This window comes from Eschrichtius robustus, chromosome 8 (genome assembly GCF_028021215.1).
Source record: "Eschrichtius robustus isolate mEscRob2 chromosome 8, mEscRob2.pri, whole genome shotgun sequence".
Taxonomy (NCBI): Eukaryota; Metazoa; Chordata; class Mammalia; order Artiodactyla; family Eschrichtiidae; genus Eschrichtius; species Eschrichtius robustus.
In genome coordinates, this window is record NC_090831.1 from 24757690 (window position 1) to 24776784 (window position 19095).

Consider the following 19095-nt stretch of genomic DNA (forward strand, 5'->3'; position numbering starts at 1 on the left):
TCCACTTATCCTGCACTGTTTGTTTTCAGAGGGGAGCTGACACCATTTGGTACATGATATAAATTTTCACCCTTCTCATCCATCACTTTTCTATTTCTTATTCTGTGCCAGGTCCAGTGTTGTTAGAAAAAAAAAAATCTTGTGGATATAATCTAATGCTGCTACTGGCTAAAATAAATTAGATTATCGTTATCAAATTCAATCAGAACTCTAACCTGAGAGAGTTTTATTCTATCTGATTCCCTCTCCCAAAAGAGGGCTCTCCGAAGTTGGAGCTTGGATTGGATATGGTAAACTAGACCTTATAATTTCCTTCTGGAAAACACTCCAGTGATTTCCATTACTCTCAGAATAAAATCCCAACAGCTTAGCATGGCTATAAGCCCCTGAATGTCTGGCCTGCATCTGCATCTACCCCTCCCATAGTTCTTGCTCTTCCTGAGCCTCAAGCCAGCTCCCGCTCCAGGACCTTGGCACTTGTTCCATGGTTTTCTCTGTTGGCTCATTCAGTTCTCAGTTCAACAGTTACTTCCTTAAAGGTGATGACACATACAAAAATAGCTGCCCATCGCCATCTCCACTCTCTATCTCCTTAGCTTGCTTTATTTTTCTCACAGCTCTGTTTACCTGTATGTAATATATTTGTTGCTTATATCTTTATTGTCTGTTTCTTCCTCTACAACGTAAGCTGTGAATTAGTCTTAACTGGGTATATTTTGTTCATGATTTCACCCTCAGACCTAAAATAAAGCTGAAGAATATTAAATATTCCACAAAGAGTAGCTGAATGAGTGAATTACTCTATTAGATCTGGCATCCAATTTCGGTGCAGGGGCTGCATGAACCAGGCGCCTCAGTTCTGGGGAGGAGAGGAGAGATTCAGAGCATCAAGTTTAAAGGGGCAGAGAGAAAGCAGTAATGAGATCTAAAAATGACTGCTGGACAGTTTCAGCATTTCTGGAAAGGAAGCATGACAAGGGCTTCTGAGAAGAGGATTCCATTTACAGAGCATCTGAGGCCAAACTCATGGGTAGGCTGGGAGGTGCTGAAGCTTGGAACTTAAACACACTCACGAATAGGAGCTGAGTGTTAAGTTATATGAGCAACATGTAAGCTTTTAACACATACAAACATTATTTGTCTAACCCTGTTAAACACTGTCAATACCTCCACTTTCAGAAACAAAAATACTTGGTCATTTTTTTTTAAAACAAAAGCACTACTGTTCTAGCTTTCACTTATCCTCTTTAGAGAGGTACAAAGTGAAAGGAAAGCAACAAAGCAAACTTCCTGTTCAATAGCAATGGGTACAGCATCTGCGGTGAAGAGCAAGGTGTGATGGGGACAGTAATAAAAGGAAAATTATAGCTCATTCGACAGTGGCAATGAACACTTATTTCTAGTTGACTGCTCCCATGCAGGAATATAAGCCTAGCGTGGCCATATTCCAACAGAAGATAGAAATGTTGAATTTTATGTGAAATCTGCCAAAATTTTAATGTTGACTCAATGAAAAAAAAAGAAAAACAACTTTAGGGACCAAACAAAACATGGCAATTTCTGGGTTAAATCCATGCAACAGCTGACCTACAATGTCACTGCCTCTGGGCCAGTGTTGCCAGGCAGTCCTACATTTGCAAATAAGTCTCAGCAGATTATGAATGTGCTCTCACTCATTTGAACTGTATCATCCTGAATGCAATTTTTAGACTAACTTTGACCAGTTAACATTACTAGAATTTTTTTCTAGGACAAGTAAATATAGTTCTCTTTTTGTAGAAAGGCATAAGGAGCAATTAAATGACTTCACTGAAGAGAGATAATGAGACAAGTAATAAAACTAAGCTTCTCATTCATTATCCCATTAAGTAGACTTTCATCTGGGGTTCATATGCTTTTCTTTTAGGAAGAAGTATTATATTTATGCATGTTTATAAATTGCCTACACTAAAAGACCAAATGAGGACAAAAAATTCCATGTGAGGGTATTCTAAACCGATGGGTGTGTCCCATACTTCTGAAAAGTGTAGTATTATGGGTTTTTTCTACCCTCATTCCTCACACAAAGTGGAAAACGGGAAATACATTGCTCACTGAATGAAAACATGGAAAGAACAAATGCATGGGCAATTTAAATAGTTCCAGTCCTTCATAAAACACCACTAATGATGGTCTGCTAAGCTGAGATATCTCCTTAAATATTTGCAAGTATTCTCATTTGTAAGTTCCAGAAAGATCCAAAGTTAGCATATATTACTAGGCAATTTATACAATTTCCAGTTAGCAATGATTTTCATGAGTGATAAGCTTATTAAATTGTAAGTGTCTAGTTTCTGGGTTTTACTTAATAGTAGTTGAAATTTAGATAAAAATTACGTTCAGTTGCTCAAAACCATAGTTATTAAATAGGTAACCCAAATAAATCAACTCAAATCAATTATTTTATATTCATTCAAATGTTCTCCATTTGGGACTTCTGTTTTATATTCACAATAAACTTTTTACTTAGAAACAAGTGCCTCCTAGTAAAAGTTTATTTTCAAAACTACAGAAGAATTCTTTTTGACAATAATTAATTTTTCCATTGATTCATGGCATAAAGCTTGCAGATAAGACACAGAATGAGTGACAGTGATGGTGACAAGAACAAAAATTGATTACCCTTTGCAGACTTTCCATCTGGAACTGTGAGTTTGCTCAGTATAAAACTGCCAAGTATAAATAAGATGTGATTAACATATCCTTCACCTTGTGATATATGAAAGCCTGTGTACTGAAACCTCAAGATAATATAACACCCACGTGCTACCATAAAATAAAGCCTTTGTCCATTAATTGGGCTGTTGTCTCATTCTTAAGAAGGATAATTTTGCTCTACAAATAGTCATTAACTAATTTTGGTTAAACTTCTCCTTTAAGTGTTTGTTTTTCTCCAGTTCTAGCTTCTGTTTATCAAGTGGTGATAAGCACTCCTTTTTTGAGTAAAGACATTTTAAGTGTTTTGATTACTAAAGTTCTAAGTGAAATGCAGGAACAATAAGAATGCCATGTTAAGGAAGTATGACAAATTTCCTTCCTATTCTCAGGTATTCTTGAGCATCTGCTCCTAATCCACTCACCCGTTTATACTAGTTTTCAGCATTAATATATTCACATATTAATTCATATGTCAATTCTTTGGACAGCTTTTATTCAAAATGCTTTTTGATGTGCCCAGTTGGAGACTTAAGAATAGGGAGCTACCATTGTCTTCTAGACACAAGTGTTCTAGTAAGGAAGATGGACATATTCAAAGTAAAATAACAATTGAGACATATAATTTAAGATAAATATAAAATAAATAACAGAATTTGGTTCATGATCAATAAGAGCCAATATTTTTTAATGAATTTAGAATAGTAGAGAACTTAAGGCTGCCAGAATTAGTGAAGAGGTTTAGAGATTAAAAAAAATAAAAAGAGTTTGGAATATTTAGGGAACTATAAATCCTGGGGCAATCCTGAATCACAGAGCACAAAGTGAAAGAAAGAGGTAGGAGTTGAGGCTAAAGACAGGTAACAGAAAATAAATGCAAAACTATTCACAGAAGGAGTGACTGGCATGTTCAAAAGGAGCTTGACCTAACACTTGAAGGACAAGTGGTATATGGATAAATAAATGGACATAAATAAATGATATTCTAGAATCCGGGCTAGTTTCTAGCATTGGTCTTTGAAACTTGTGTTCGGAGAGAAATTGATCTTCTGTTTAAACCCTTGGTAATCTAGGCCTTTTATTTAAAGCCCAAAGAATTACAAAGTTGAAGACTTGTATTTATGCACCAGCTGGCCCTCATCTTCCCTGTACTTATCCTCCGCGACTTAAAACAGCTCTTTGTTCCAGTCCTACTAGCCCATGCAGAGCTTCTAGGATTCACTTATTAATTTCTGTCTTTGCTTTGTAATGTATGCAGTAACCTTTGCCTGAAACATGCCTCCCTACTTATCCAAATTATCCACGTCAACTACCCTTCAGGCCCAGCTCAATCTCATATATTTTTATATGCCTTTTCAAACAGGGCTGTCCCATGACGACCTCTTTTTTCTCTAGACTTCAATAATATTTATTGTCTGCTTTATTCATATGTCTTGAATAATTATGTGAAACAATATGTAATTAACTTTTCATGCCTATATGCCTCATGTGTTCAATTTTACTGTAAACTTTGCTAACTATGTTTTAAAATGTCTATGAGGAATAAAAATGCTTCTAATGTAAGAACAACCAAAAGATGCTTTGAACATGATCCATATAGTTAGTGGTCCCAAGAAAAAGGGAAACTATTTTGCTGGCAATTTTGTCAGGTTCATGAATTTTCTGTGTTCTTTTGCTGCACCGGGTTGTAGACCTGTTCAAAGCACGGTGATTGAAGCAGATGGTTCTGGTCCAGGTATAAACAGATGTTAAAACTGAAGACTTTTGTGAGGTTCTGCTTTAACAGTATAGTATAAGCAAACACAATCTTCTACAGAAGCTTAAACATGTTGTATCAGAATAATGTAATATGTTAGCTCAGCCACAGAGAGAATCTGCAGTCCTTGGCTGCCCTTTGCAACATACCAAAGGTGTCTTGTTTCTTCCACAAACTTGTATTACTTATGGAAAAACATTATGACACAATTGGCAGGCTTCTTCCTACTGACTTGGGCTTGCTAGTTGGGAGTTTGCTAACACAGCTATCAATGCTGCTTTAAAAGAAGCACCTACCAGGAACATTAGAATGAGGGTATAGGATTTCTGCCAGTGTCATTTCTTTAAGAATCCAGTCATATATTTATGAGGTTGACCTGGCAACTGGACTACTGTATAGGGAAATAAAGTATGGCGATCATAGTTGATCCTACATTGGGAGGCTTCAGAGGCAACATTCTTAACCCTAGAGAAAAAGAATGCTTTGGGTCAATTGGCTGTAGGCCTTCTGGCTACATGAAGGTGATATTAAACCTTAGAAGCCCAAGAAAGAGACAGATACTGGCCACTCTGAGTCAGAGAGCTGACTTCATGGTGTTTTGCTCAGTGAAGGGTGGAGGAACTGCATCTTCAGGGAGGTATGTTTTTCCAGGAGCAGTTCCAGAGGTCATTCCTCCACCCAGCCTCTTTTATTCCCTAAGGATTACTCATCTGACAATTTTTTTTTTTTTTTTTTTTTTTAATTTAAAGGACTTGCTCTGGTCTCAGCACCAGATGTAAGAAACCACATTATAGAAATATGTCTCAAGTACTGACTACTCACTCCCTTTTTTCATGGAGTCTCCTCCAGATGTGTGTCACTAAGCCCTGGCTTATGTCACACTGCTTTGGAACAGGAAAAAATGTTTATTCTTAGGAGTTAAGAAATAGTGAAAAGTGGGACTGTTTGCAGAATTTTCTAATTTAGCGTTGGTTTATATTGTTTTACTAAAAATGATTTATCTAGTCTCACATTTTATGTAGGATAATTGCCATTCAACATAAGTGTCCTTCTCAGAGTCCTTTTGAGCTGCCATTGGGTGAAGAGTCTTATGAGGCAGTGCGGGACCAGGGAGTGCTTTTCTTTAGGGGAAAAACCCTGATTTGTAACATCTGCCAATTTCCATGGTGTAGTACTCCCACCATGGCTGATTTCCAGTTGCTACTGTGATATCCTTAATTGAGATGAGGTGAACACAATCTCTTCTTGCCAGCCAGGTACAGGCTAACTCCAGCACACACTCATTGAGGCTCTGAGGCCTTGAACCCTGATTCAATGAGTGTGGCTCTCTTTTATCTGTATCTGAGAGGTTTCTCTTAAGGTTTTATTTGGGGGAAATGGAATTTTATTCAGTTTACAAATCAATTGCTCCTGTACTAATCCCATATATATTTTGTTCAAAAGAATAACTGATGAAAGCATATATAATCACAACCGCCTCTTAATTTGCTGATTTAAGATGAAGCAATGACTTGGTCAAATTCAAATAGCAAGCCATTCTCAAAAATATGACAAATCTTTGGATATTTTATCAGTGAATCATTTGAAACTACATGAACTACATTCAATGAAATAATGAGAGCCTTCAGTTAATGATGGAATTTGAAAGTGACTCAGCTTCCCCTTTGCTTTCCCTTCTCCTATGTAAACCCTGCTTCTTATCCAACACACTCCAACTTGAGGTACCCTAAGATGGATATATCTGTTGACTTCTTTTCCTTGTGTGGTACCAAATAATTAAATGTTTCTTCCATCTTCTGTTGAGCTATAAGCATCAAAGTGAAATCATTTAAAAGGAGAAGGTAATTCTATGGTTAAGACTTTGTTGCCAGCCGTGATTAACTACAACTTTTTAAAACAATTCTTTCCTGGATAAGTAGCAATTCTGATAATCTTTCCAAAATTAATTAAAAGTTAATTGTTCTAATAAAATACATATCAATGACTAATCTTTGAGCTTCCTAGCCAGGGAACCAAACCTGAGCCCTTTTAATTTTGAATAAACATGTTCTTTACAGGCTTAGCACACTTTTTTCTATTTTTAAAAAATTTGACAGCAGTATACTTTAAAATGATGAGAAAACAAAGGAGCAAATAATGCATCGCAAAGAAACTCTAATAATAACACAAAACTAAAGTGAATCAACAGTCAGTAAAAATTACGAGGAATGAATGTCTGAAAGCATGTTGACAAAGGGGATTTCATATTCAAATAAAAAGAAAAACATTTTAAGTAAATATTATTTTAATAAATATCCTTCAATTTAAAAAAAATCATTCTTTACTTCCCTCCAACCCAATTTATAAATATAACCTTACTTTATGAAATGCAAGGATATAAGAGAATTATATTCCTCTTGGTCAGTTGTGTAACATCTCCTCTCAATCAGTGTGTTGTATGATATTTTACAGAGACAGAAACTAATCAATATTTTAGAATGCAATGCAGCACTATTATGGTCCAAATTAAAAACAAATAGTTAGACTGTGATCATTGTCCTAGAAAAACTCAGTTCCAATCTGCCAGTGCACTGTCTGTAACTTCAGCTGGAAAAGGTAGTTTACAATGTATCCCTTAATACTACAGTGTTGCAAGACATGGTTATATTTGTATGCCTCAAAACTTTATAAATATTTTATGTGAATTACATCACTTTCATTGTCATTACTTGCTGACACATACCATTTTATTTCTTTGAGAAATACACACAACGTATAATTTTTAACTAAATATATTCCTAAAATTGAAATATCTCCACATGATTTATCTCTAAACTAATTCTCACATGATTATTCTTTCATTAAAGTAGATGAGATTCCTTAATATAAGGAAGGATTGTGAAAAGCAACTAGCATTCAAATTCTTAGGCTGCCTCCAGAATGTTAACACTTTCCAAGCTATGGTTTTTATGCCAGTAAAATTAGGAAAATATCTCTTCCCTATCTAACATATCCAGCTGTCTTGAAATACAAATGAGATTTTATTATCAATAGCACTTAGAAAAAATTGTACAGAAAGCTGTAACATATATATTTTTAAAATCCCAAATCTAAGAACTTGTGAGCTGAAAAATTATAATGAGTATACCAGTAGGTCTATAGTTGTATTTAATAAACATCAGCATGATATTCATATCTTAGTAACTTATACTTTTTAAAAAAGTAAAATAACAAAGAAAGTTTCCTGGATACTTACAGTTCCAGGGCGAGGATAAGGAATTCTACCCTGGTAGGAAATCAGCTGATGATTGGGCCCTTCTTTGTGGGCAAAAGGCCCATTAAACACAGTCTGTATATCAGATAAATGATACACACACACTGCTGATCCTTTAAAAACTGAGCTAAAAAAGAAAATAGAAAAATATTAATTGTCTTATTTTTAAAATTTAAATACAATTTAAAAAATAAATGGTAAAATTTGTGATAAGTTGATGTAATTCATCATGGAAAAGTTGAATGTTATGGTACACATTGTAAAAAACTAAAAAACTTCTACTGTTTTGAAATAAGCCATTGATATGAAAAGCATCAAAACATTTAGTTCACCCATGCTGGTAGTAGACAATAAGTTATAGAAAAGTACTCAATGTACTTGTCCTAAATATAGGACAAGACAAAGAAATTTCCAACTGGTTTATCTTGCAGAAGATATTAAACAAAAAGTGAATTGATGATTTATTAAAAAATATGATTTGAATTCTAAATCAGTATCAACGTAACCTATCATAGTTTACCTCACAGAAATAAATCTCATTAATAAGAGAACACTGTATCTCTTTGTCTTAAGATTATTTCAATGTGAGAGTATTCTTACAATGCCGTCCTAAATAGTAGTTGGAGAAATTGTTGTAAACTTTCCCTGCTACTCTGCTGTAAACAATAGAGTCCAAAAAAGATTCCTTAAATTATGTTTAGTCAATAAATTCTCATAAAGTTTATTTGGATGCATACTGAAAACTATTTCCATTGTCACTAGGCAGACTGACTGAAACCAACATTTTTCTGAATCACATATTTCTCTTAAATTAGATGCCTAATGGGAAACTTAGATGCCCATTGAGAAAACCAAGATATATTATTAATCATTAGCATTAATAGTCAGAAATGACAAAATTTTTTCTATGTTAAAGTTATTGGTGTTGGGAAACACAGAACTAGGGAAACACAGAAACTAGGGAAATACTTTTTTGAGACAAGCATTTTCTTCTTAAGAATTTGGTTCTTTTGGCTTCGTTCAATTCTTTGTGAGTTAAATCAAGACTATTTCCTTTGTTAAAACAGGAGTTAAACTCATCCTGAAAGACATCTTTTTAGATATCTTACAGGGCAAAGTAAATATGATTTATAATCAATATCCCTGTGATATTCTTTTACTGTGAATGGCTCATTACAGTTTACAATTTTACCATGTTTCCCCCACTAGAGAATAATGGTAAAATCTTTAGATTTTCATTTTGTAGTTGACTGTCTGATGAAAAGGACATTCTGAATTGGCCATATCACAACTGGAGTATTGTGCTGAATTCTGAATAACATTCCTGGTGTAAAATGAGTACACAGGAATACACACAGGAAAGGATGAGAATATGCTGAACTGTCTTGAAATACATGATAACTGGGATTGGGCATTCCAGATAAATTAGAAAACAAAGCTATTTTCAAATATCTAAAATACTGTCACATGGAACATGAAAACTGGTTTAGTGTGTTGATAGTTATCACTTTAGATTGCTATTGAAATAAAAATTATAATAGAAATGCCAAGAGTTTTATTTGCATCATGAGTCTTCAAATTATTTCCTTAAAACAATATAGCTTATGTACATTATCCCTGCATTGCAGTTTATATTTTCCTTTCTTTGAGAAAAATAGCATATAATCATTATAAATACCCCATACAAAACTATTTTGAAACTCTGAGTTCAGCTTAAATATATTTTAGTAATCAGGCAAAAGTAATAAAATGAGAGAGTTACATCTTAAGTGTTAAGTAAAATTAAAGAGTTGAAAAGAACGTTTTTATAATAATTACTATTACTTAATAAAGTTTATTGTTTAACTCATACAATGTAATTGTTTAATAATTACCTTGATGTTGTAAAAATGCCATACACTAGTGTTGTCCTTGGGTTATCAGTTTCCAGCAGAAACACATCCTCTATAAAAGGGAAATATCAATTTTTTAAGATTCCCAAATATTTAAAAAATTTATCCTAAGAAATAATTTCAACTACGAAAAGTATTATTCAGAAAGATATTCCTACAGCATCATGATAATTTGACAGCAACTAAATGATAAGCACATGGTAAAGTAAATTAAATAAAATGTTATACAAACACTTATGGAAACTATGCTAATGAAATAATATTAAATAGAAAAGACACAATGGTATTTAATATGGACCAGAACCATGTAAACCTTAAAACTATACATCAGAATACAATAAGAAGATTACCAGTGAGTGTTTCTGGTTAACAAAGCTACAGAAATTTTCCTGTTTCTTCTTTTTTCCTGAATTTTCTAAATATCCTTAATGACAATATATTACATTTTTAATTTAAAAAGTATTACAAATCTCAATTTCTTTTTAATCTAGGGTTAGAATTTGGAACATGGAAGAAAACTTTTTCACAATGACTTATAAAATAAGACTTTTTGTCCTTTAGTCAAAATTGCTAGTGATATTTTTATTTAATCAATAGTTCCCCTAACAACAAGAATTTTAAAGTATATTGAGGCAAAGGCAAAAGTATAGATCGTAAGGTGCAGTAATACATAACAGAACCTAGAAGTAAATTTCTGATAGGAAATTCCAATTAACAAACCAATTGTTATGAATGCAAGAAAGATCTGGATTTAGTGGCCTTTTTGCAAGTAAGATTCTTGCTGACCAATACAAAGAAAGATGTATTTTGTTATTCACAATAAATTTAGAACCTCTTAAGCAATAAATTAATAACCACTAGTCTTTCCATAAAAGGCTGGCACTGTCTATTCTCCCTAAAAACGGGAAAGACTGAAACATTCTAAGTCACTGAAACATAAATATACTTGCAAAGAATTTGGGGGGAAATAATGAGTAACTAGGTTATAACATGAAATCATACTTAGAACTTTTTTCTAGAAAAGCTGAAATAAAAACTTGTATTTCTATGATCAACATAATGGCTTTCTGAGGAGACCAACTGTCTATTTCAGTTATTGTAGTTGCTAGAACCAGTATTTTTTCCATATTATAATACATTTTTATTGCTTACCTCATCACCTGCCTCAGTATTTGAGACTAACCAGCATTTTATATTTTAATGAATTAAAGCAAAATAAAAGTCATTTCTAAATGGCACTTAGTAAACATGATACTATGATGTGTACCAAGTTATCCTACTGTTCAAAACATATGGACACCAAGGGGGAAAAGCGTGGATGGGGGGGGTGGTGGTGCTGTGATGAACTGGGAGATTGGGATTGACATGTATACACTAATATGTATAAAGTAGATAACTAATAAGAACCTGCTGTATAAAAAATAAAATTAAATTAAGTTAAAAAAAAAAAAAAGAGAGAACTGTTCCTTGGTAGAAAGGAATCAGATTGTCAGTCCTTATTTGACCTGGAAAGTATAACCCTCCTCATGTCACACATGATGAGAATATTTAGTCCCAGGGTCACCAAGAAGACCTAAAACTGGAGCACAAGTCTACTTTCTACTCTGACACTTCTCCATCTAACCTCTATTCTGTCCATTAACTATAGTAAAAATATATAGCTGTATTCTCATACAAACTAATTTTAAACCAGAATATCAGAATTCAAATATATATGAAATACACATTTATTTTAGAAAAGCACAAACATATCATTACTTATAAATAAATTATATAAATACCTCTCTCTTCTCTCTCTAAAACAGACACAAACACACACACAAAACACACGGATTCATATATCATGGTGGATTCAATGAACTAAATGTTTCAGCAGTGCACTTAGGGGCAAGACAGATTTAAAAAATACTTCAGGAAATTCATGAACAGTATCCAGATCATTAATTCAAATCAGCACTTATTTATGCTGAAAACATTCATGAAAAATACATCCTCTTGTGAGAGTTTATTAAAATACGTAAACTTTACAAACTCTCTTTCAAGAACATTTTTCAATCTCACATTTACGTACCTAGTTCATCAAAGTGTGTTTCCGGACCATCTTCATCAGTTACCGAGCATACCAGCCTCGCTTTTAAGAAGGTAGTCCACTTGTTGACAAGGCTACGCAGTCCACCAGTGTCATTCTGAAACCATTTCGTAAACACATTTCAGATTGCTTCAATAAATGTTGAAGTGTGTTTAAAATTTACCTTGGATTCTTACTATTTGGGGATTTGTTATAATCTGAAAGATGGAAATGTTAACCAAATCTGCATATCAATAGTTAAGAGTAATATTTAAGATCTATAGTATTTTTAAAAAATAGCCTTAGTTATACTGTTATTCTCCTATTATATGATATCAACTGAAAATGTATCAAAATGAATTTAATAAATATATGCCATAATGCTTTCTAAATTTCTGATGAAAATATGAGTAAACTGTTATGGAGACTACATAATTTAATTTGCCTTTTCTTGATAACTCATTTTCTTCAGTACAAACATAAATGATTGTATACAGGGAAGCGTGCAGATTCTACCGTGGTCAGGAGAGTGGGTTTATACTTACACCAAATAGTCCCCAATAATTCTATTTTCTCTCCTTCATTTCTCTGCATTATCATTTAATCCTTACTATTTCTAATCGGATGCTTTATATACATATTTCTCTGGTCAGGGCAGGGAAAATGGTATTTGCATCATTCACAAATAGTCTCTATTGAATGACATTTTTTCTGTACTCCCTGAAGCCTTTCACATCATCAGCTGGCTTTACTGCCTTGTTCCAAATGACTGAGAAGCACATAAGCTCCAAAATCAGTGGAATATTGTAATGTTTAAAAATAGACTATTTTAAACAGTAAATATTTTAAGAAATACTTTTGCACAGAAGATGCTAATCATAAATGAGTCAGGACAAGCCTGTAATACTCTTATGTGAGAAGACGAGTTTTTTTGAGTTTCTTCGTATACTTACTCTTGATACACAAGAACATTTTGATCAGTTTGTAATTAGAACTGTATTTTACTAAAGCATTTCTTAATTCTCACTATTATAGACAGTTCCTCAATAATTGTCTTTTACTGATGTTTTGTTGTATTTTATTCACAAGAATTGTTCTATTTCTTTCTATAATATACAATTTAGCAATTTCTTTTTAATACTAATGCATAAAATGGAAAAAAGCAAAAATTAATCAAAACTGTTTGTGTAAAACCATAACCAAAATATTCCTTGGATTAAATTATTTTCCAAAATAGTGTGTTTATCTTGTATGACTGATGTGAATAAACATTAAATCTAAATGTCTCCTTTTAATATTTTATTAATTTGTAACCGTAGATTTAAAAAGTAGGAAGATAAACTATTGGAAAAAGAAGACATGTTTACATAATTTGAATTTCTTAGTCTTTCTTCAAATTAGAACAACTTTAATACTTACAGGACATATTCTAGCAATCATGGAATGAATCTGTTTTGTGCTTCTGCTATTGTCAGTCAGTTTCTCTTTGAAGAAGAAGTACACCTTAGCATCATTTGGATCAGTGCCATCTGGGATAACATGTGCATCCACAAACATAGGTTCTAGAAAAAAATACAAAGACGATATATATACTCATGATGAAAATCCATCTACTCTCCATCCAAGTAGACCACAGGCACATGCCTTCTCCATCTTTGGTATAAAGGAACAATTCAATATTCATAGCCAGAAAGTCTAAAAGCAAGCAATTATATTCACTGAACATACCGCATTTGGAAGGTCAAGTGCCACAAAGTATAGCTATGATATAAAGCTTAAACTATTTTTCTCTGTCTGAAATACATTCTGGAAGTACACTAATTGCAAAACTTCTTTGTGCCTGATGAGTTTTAAAATATTGAAAAACTTTTCTACCAGTTATATCCCATGGGATCTGATAGTCGTTTCATAGAAAAAAAAGTTTGTTTTTAAACGTGTGGTTTTCAATCTAGTGCATATAAACTCAAATTCACTGAAGCAGAATGAGGAGTTGGGAGTCCATGATCTGAAAAACATATTTTACTTAAAATACGGCATATGAAATGAAGGGGAAACTTTTCAAGGAAAAAATGCAGTCATTTGACGACATAGAGGGATTCCTTATTTCAAGAACAAAACAATTTTTGGAATACTCTATTTCCAGATGTACTGGAGGAATAATTTGAAGAAGTAAATGGACAATCACTGCTTTCTTGTGCTGGTCTGTCAGTGAAATAAGATGCTTAACTGTAGTGATTCATGCTTAACTGTGCAATGTTAAGTGAATTGCCAAATCTAAGGTCAGCTTAAATTTTCCCCAGGGTGAAATGACAAAGATCTTAGTGGTTTCTTCTGCCTCTAAACAACAGTAACTGATTGGAATTGTACATTAAAGTCAAATGAGTACTTTTCATGATGTGAATTCCATGTGACCCCCAAAATTGAAAACATTTGAACACTGATAATCATAAAATTATCATACTTATGATTTCCATTAAGTATTAGTCAAACTGTGAAAAAATAATATATACCAGCTTTATAATTTTAGAATCTAAGCATAAAACAAATAGGAGTTCCTAAATATGCCCTATTCGTTATATCTGTCATAAATTTAGGAAAATGTTTAGATTTGGCATTATTAAAATATACAAGTAGACCAAATAAATAAATGACGTTTAATTGTAATATGCAACAATTAAACAACTGGAGAAGATTCTTGTCTATAGGTACATATGATGAATATCACTGTCACTCTTATTTATTCATATATCCTATGATAATTCTATGATTGTTAATAAAGAGTTAGAATATGAAATACGGCTCATTTCATTTACTTATTTAGCCTAAATATTTAAAATCACAGAGTACAGAATTGTTGTTACTCATATTTTAACTTTTTAACCATTTTAATGTAATTTTCATTATGAAATTAAACAAATTAGTTTAAAGTATGATTCTCAGAAAATGGATAAACTGTTATTTTACCACTTAGCCATTTGGAATTGTGTTGATCAGTTCTGACTGCATTCCTCTTGGTTAAACTTCGAAAAATAGCTGCATCTGTCCCCATGAAATCTATATACATTCCAGAGAAAAGCTCCTCATCTATGAAAAAGCAAATGTGAACAAAATTAAAAGCAAATCTTAACTGTTTTTAAGGCTATTTTTAAAATCAAGGAGAATTTGCTTACTAGATCATGACACATATTACAGAATATTTGTAGTTGTTAATTGGTTTCCATTGCCCACTAAATTAAAAAATTGGATAAAGTTTAATTTGGTCTCATTATTACCTGTATAATGACCAAAACAATCTTTTTGATATAGAGATAAAAATTCCTCTGCCTGTACTTAATTATACTAAATACTTAACTAAACTTAATCATATAGTGTAGTGTGTATCTGAAATGGCAGAAATAATATAGGTATAAAAATAAAGAAATGGCTTAATTATTACTTCTTTAATAAATAAAAAATACTGTAAGAGTCAGAAAACTTGATTTCTAATTTTGGCTGTAGTTAAACTGGGAATTAGGGATAAGTCATTTAGTACCCTGAATCTCAGACTTCTATTGGAATTGGATTATGATCAAAAGCTTACACTACATATTAAAAACTCTATGATTTTACTAAAGGGATTGAAAATAATAGTTTTTATTATTATTATTTCATGAGATGGAAGCCACATCAAATTGTCAAAGTACTATTAATGATAAAACAATTTCATCATTAAATGTATATGTTTTGATCTTTATGCTAGAAGGTTTCTCTAAGGTAAACAAACTGCTACTTTTTCAATTGTAACACATAACATGTTAACATTATGTTAACAATATAATATGATGTTAATAAACCATATATGTCTTAACATATTAGTACATATAAAATAAAACTTAAAGATAAGAAAAAAGATATTTTAAAATTAAATTAAATTATCATCATTAATGACAAAATAAGATATGTTAATCTGTATGTTCACAACACTGGACATTTTGCTTATTTGTTAAGATCCACATTAATTTTTATTCTAGTAAGGAGAGTAAGCAGTAAATTGGTATACATGACCTTTGAGTACAAAGTTAAGTATCTATTTAAAAAATAATAAAATTGATCAGGTTTGGCCCACTGAACTACCATGCAGCTGCGTTCTTTGACTGATGTTCTAGAATTACTCCCCTGGCTACCTTCAGATTGTGGTCATTTTGGCAGGACTGAAACATTTTAAAGCACTCTAAGCTCACTGTTTAGTAATAAGCAATACCAGTTGGCCTAGGATAGAATGGAGAATGGAATGTTTTTAATATGTGCTCACCAGGTCACAAACTGGACCCCTACCAGTTAGCAAGTGGGTATGTCAGGCATTGTGTCGCCAAGTTCTGCTTCCTGGTAGAGGTCTGAAGTCCATGGGAACAGATTATAGGGAGATAACAAAAAGTGCCTGAAAGAATTTTGAGCTATTTAGCTTCTTTACAACTTTGTGAACATTTGTGAAGCATCTACACAAGTATTCTGTAGATACAATGATTGTTAAATTGAGATAACTTTGTAATTAATTATTTCACAGCTTTGTTATACCTAATTATGCCCAAAAGAGGAGGTTATAAATTCCTGATATTCAATAGATTTATTAGCACAGCTCTGAATTATCGTATCTGTTTACAGGAAGGAAAATAAAAGGACACTCAGAGGATGGTTTATGGTAGACAGGACTGATTCTAACCCTACTGCATACCACCTTATTAGTTATGTCTTAAACATTACAAAAGAGTTAGATGGCTAATTGGCTTCATTTCCTGTCTTAAATTCTCAGCAATTTTAATAGCAAGTTAAGAATAATAAAGTTTCTGCTTTATTTTGTGTAAGAAATATTTAATTAATGTCATTTTGGAAAGAATTTTATTTGAGAGTAGAAATTCTTTTTTTTCAGAATTTCATTGTAGGGTTTATGCAAAGATAAACTAGCTCCTTTTAAACTTTAATCCAAAAATATTTTGCTTTCCAGTTGTACTTCCACTGACTAAAAAATATCTCATGAGGTTTTGAAGAGGTTCTTTAAGAGATGTCATCTGACTTTGTTCTGCTACAATAATTACGAAAAATAGCAAAAGAACACTAGCACGTTGGGCCAGATTCCACGCTATATTATGTAATTTGAAATTCTTCTAATGCTCAACGTTTCTTGGCACTTTAATAGATAGAAATATTTTAACAAAGTTGTGTTATTTAGTGCACTGCAATTGAACAGAAATGATAAAACATCAAATGGCAAAGTGAGATGACTACACAAATGAAATGCACAATATTAGAGATAATATTACAGGGATAATCAGTACAATAAATAAGATGATAAATATAAGGTTATAAAGCTTCCTGCTCTTTTTAGTTTCAGGTTTCAAGTTAAGCAAACTGTTTAATGATTTTCTTTGAGACTAAAAATTATAATGTTAATCAAAATATTAAAAAGTAGCATAGGAATATAAGCCTAGAAATTGAAGTCTCAGGTCCTTGAAAAATGAAGAGCAATAACAACTTTAATTTCATAAATGAATCCAATTCTCTAAAGCACAAAACTATTACATGACTTACTACAGTTTAACAGGAAAATTTCTACTGCCTTGTTTTAACCCTTTTTTGTTCTAAATAATATTTGATGAGATAAAACTCCAATATATGTTAACAATAATTTAGAATTTAGAAGTTTATTTTCATAGCATTTAACTTGAAATAAGTGAAAACTTTATATTTTTATCTAGTACTATACAAATCTTACAGTTTCTAAAGGTGAATAAAATTTTCTTCCTCATGAAGAAAACACTTTCTGAGACACTGCTTCTATTAAATAATATTTAGAAACTTATTTGAAAATACTCTGCCTCAGACTTAATTGGATATCTTGAAGTTTCAAAGCTTTCTAATTTTTCTGTCCTAATGATACACTTTCATTTCCTCCCTGCCCAATTTGAATGACTATAGGGAAATAATTTACTGGATAATTTCCAAGCTCACATTTCAGCCAGTGCGGGATGTATTTGTCTTAATTTAGTTTCCAGATCTGAGAAAGAAAGATAAGTTGCCTTTTTAAATGAATCAAAGCATAGGGTTTTGAACAAATTAATTATTTTTCCACCTGTTCTACTGTCAAATGATGCAATTTTACCACTGGCAATATATAGAGAAACAAAAAGGGAAAAGCATTTACTATATAATCGGCATACTGAAATCCAAGATTTGTCCCATAGTCAACTAATGTTAAGTCAGACATATTCTAGAAGTGTCTTAATTAGCCAGAAAAGAATGTCTTTTAAGTGAGGTATAGACAGGCACTGGATGATTGAGACTCAAGGACATTGATTTGTTAATGTGTGTAGCAGCAAGCAACTGGGCCTGCTTCTTAACTGATATATTTTATAAAAAATGAGAAAATAAAAAAGTGATTTTACGAGCACATCTTTTTTAGTACAGCAACTTCTAGACAATCCACAGAGAATGTACTTGGCTAACACATGCACTTTGTTATTCTTTCTCATGAAAGAAATACCAGTTTTAATCATTTGTAAAAGATTACTAAAACATGAGGAAAAGTGAATATAATTAATACTAGAAAAACAACTGCAGAAAACACTGAAATTTACTTTATAATATATATTAATATATGTATGCATATACACAATACCTATTAATATATGTATATACATACATACGCTTTTTAAATGGTTGACTTGCTCTACAAATGACAGCAGTCATATTAGATGAAAAAATACATGGTTATCATTTAATCATGAATATTCTTGGAAATGAGAAATTAAAATTTCTCACAACATTCTTTCTATTATTTTACTCAGGTGTTATCATCCATGCAGCTATCCAAAATGGACATATGGTATCATGAATTTATTTTCTTTAATTTCCTTTTTTAAAAAATATTTCCCCCTCCCTCTTTTATTTTCCACTTACTGATCATAACAGACACTGTGTTCACATTGGGGTTGAAAGAGCAGCGTCCTTTTCCAGATTCACACTTGGAGTCAATCATGAAAACTTGGTCCTTTATTACAGATAAAATTGGAAATGTAGTAACAATAAATTACTTTATCTTAGTTAACCAGTTGTTCTTTAGTAAAACAAAGCACCATCATAAATAATATGCTTTCTACTTGGTTGCTTATGCCTTCTCAATTTTACTATATTAAGACTTTCTTGGCCTATAAGAGGAATCCATTTGTAAGTTATAAAGCTGACCTCAGCAGGTCAAGTTCACATCCTACTACACTCCCCATAAAGCTGATCCAACAAGTTCTCAAATCAACATCAATAAAAAACACTTGGAAATCAAGGATCATTGTAAACCTGAACTAGGTATGTTGAACATTGGCCAAAAGAAGAAAACTGATTACAGAGAAACAATGTGTATAAGAATTATGGTACTTTCAAAATAATCAAGATTTTTTTTAAA

General features: G+C 32.2%; 1 protein-coding gene across 1 annotated transcript in view; it reads right to left on the reverse strand.

The window, feature by feature from the left end:
• SEMA3C (semaphorin 3C) overlaps positions 1–19095 on the reverse strand; it is a 184929-nt gene that overhangs the window by 56788 nt on the left and 109046 nt on the right. The window contains exons 6-11 of the mRNA XM_068550451.1: positions 18597–18687; positions 14628–14747; positions 13083–13225; positions 11667–11781; positions 9578–9647; positions 7686–7830 (exon numbers count right to left, since the gene is read on the reverse strand). Coding sequence (XP_068406552.1) covers positions 7686–7830; positions 9578–9647; positions 11667–11781; positions 13083–13225; positions 14628–14747; positions 18597–18687 — 684 coding nt within the window. The remainder of the gene's footprint in view (positions 1–7685; positions 7831–9577; positions 9648–11666; positions 11782–13082; positions 13226–14627; positions 14748–18596; positions 18688–19095) is intronic.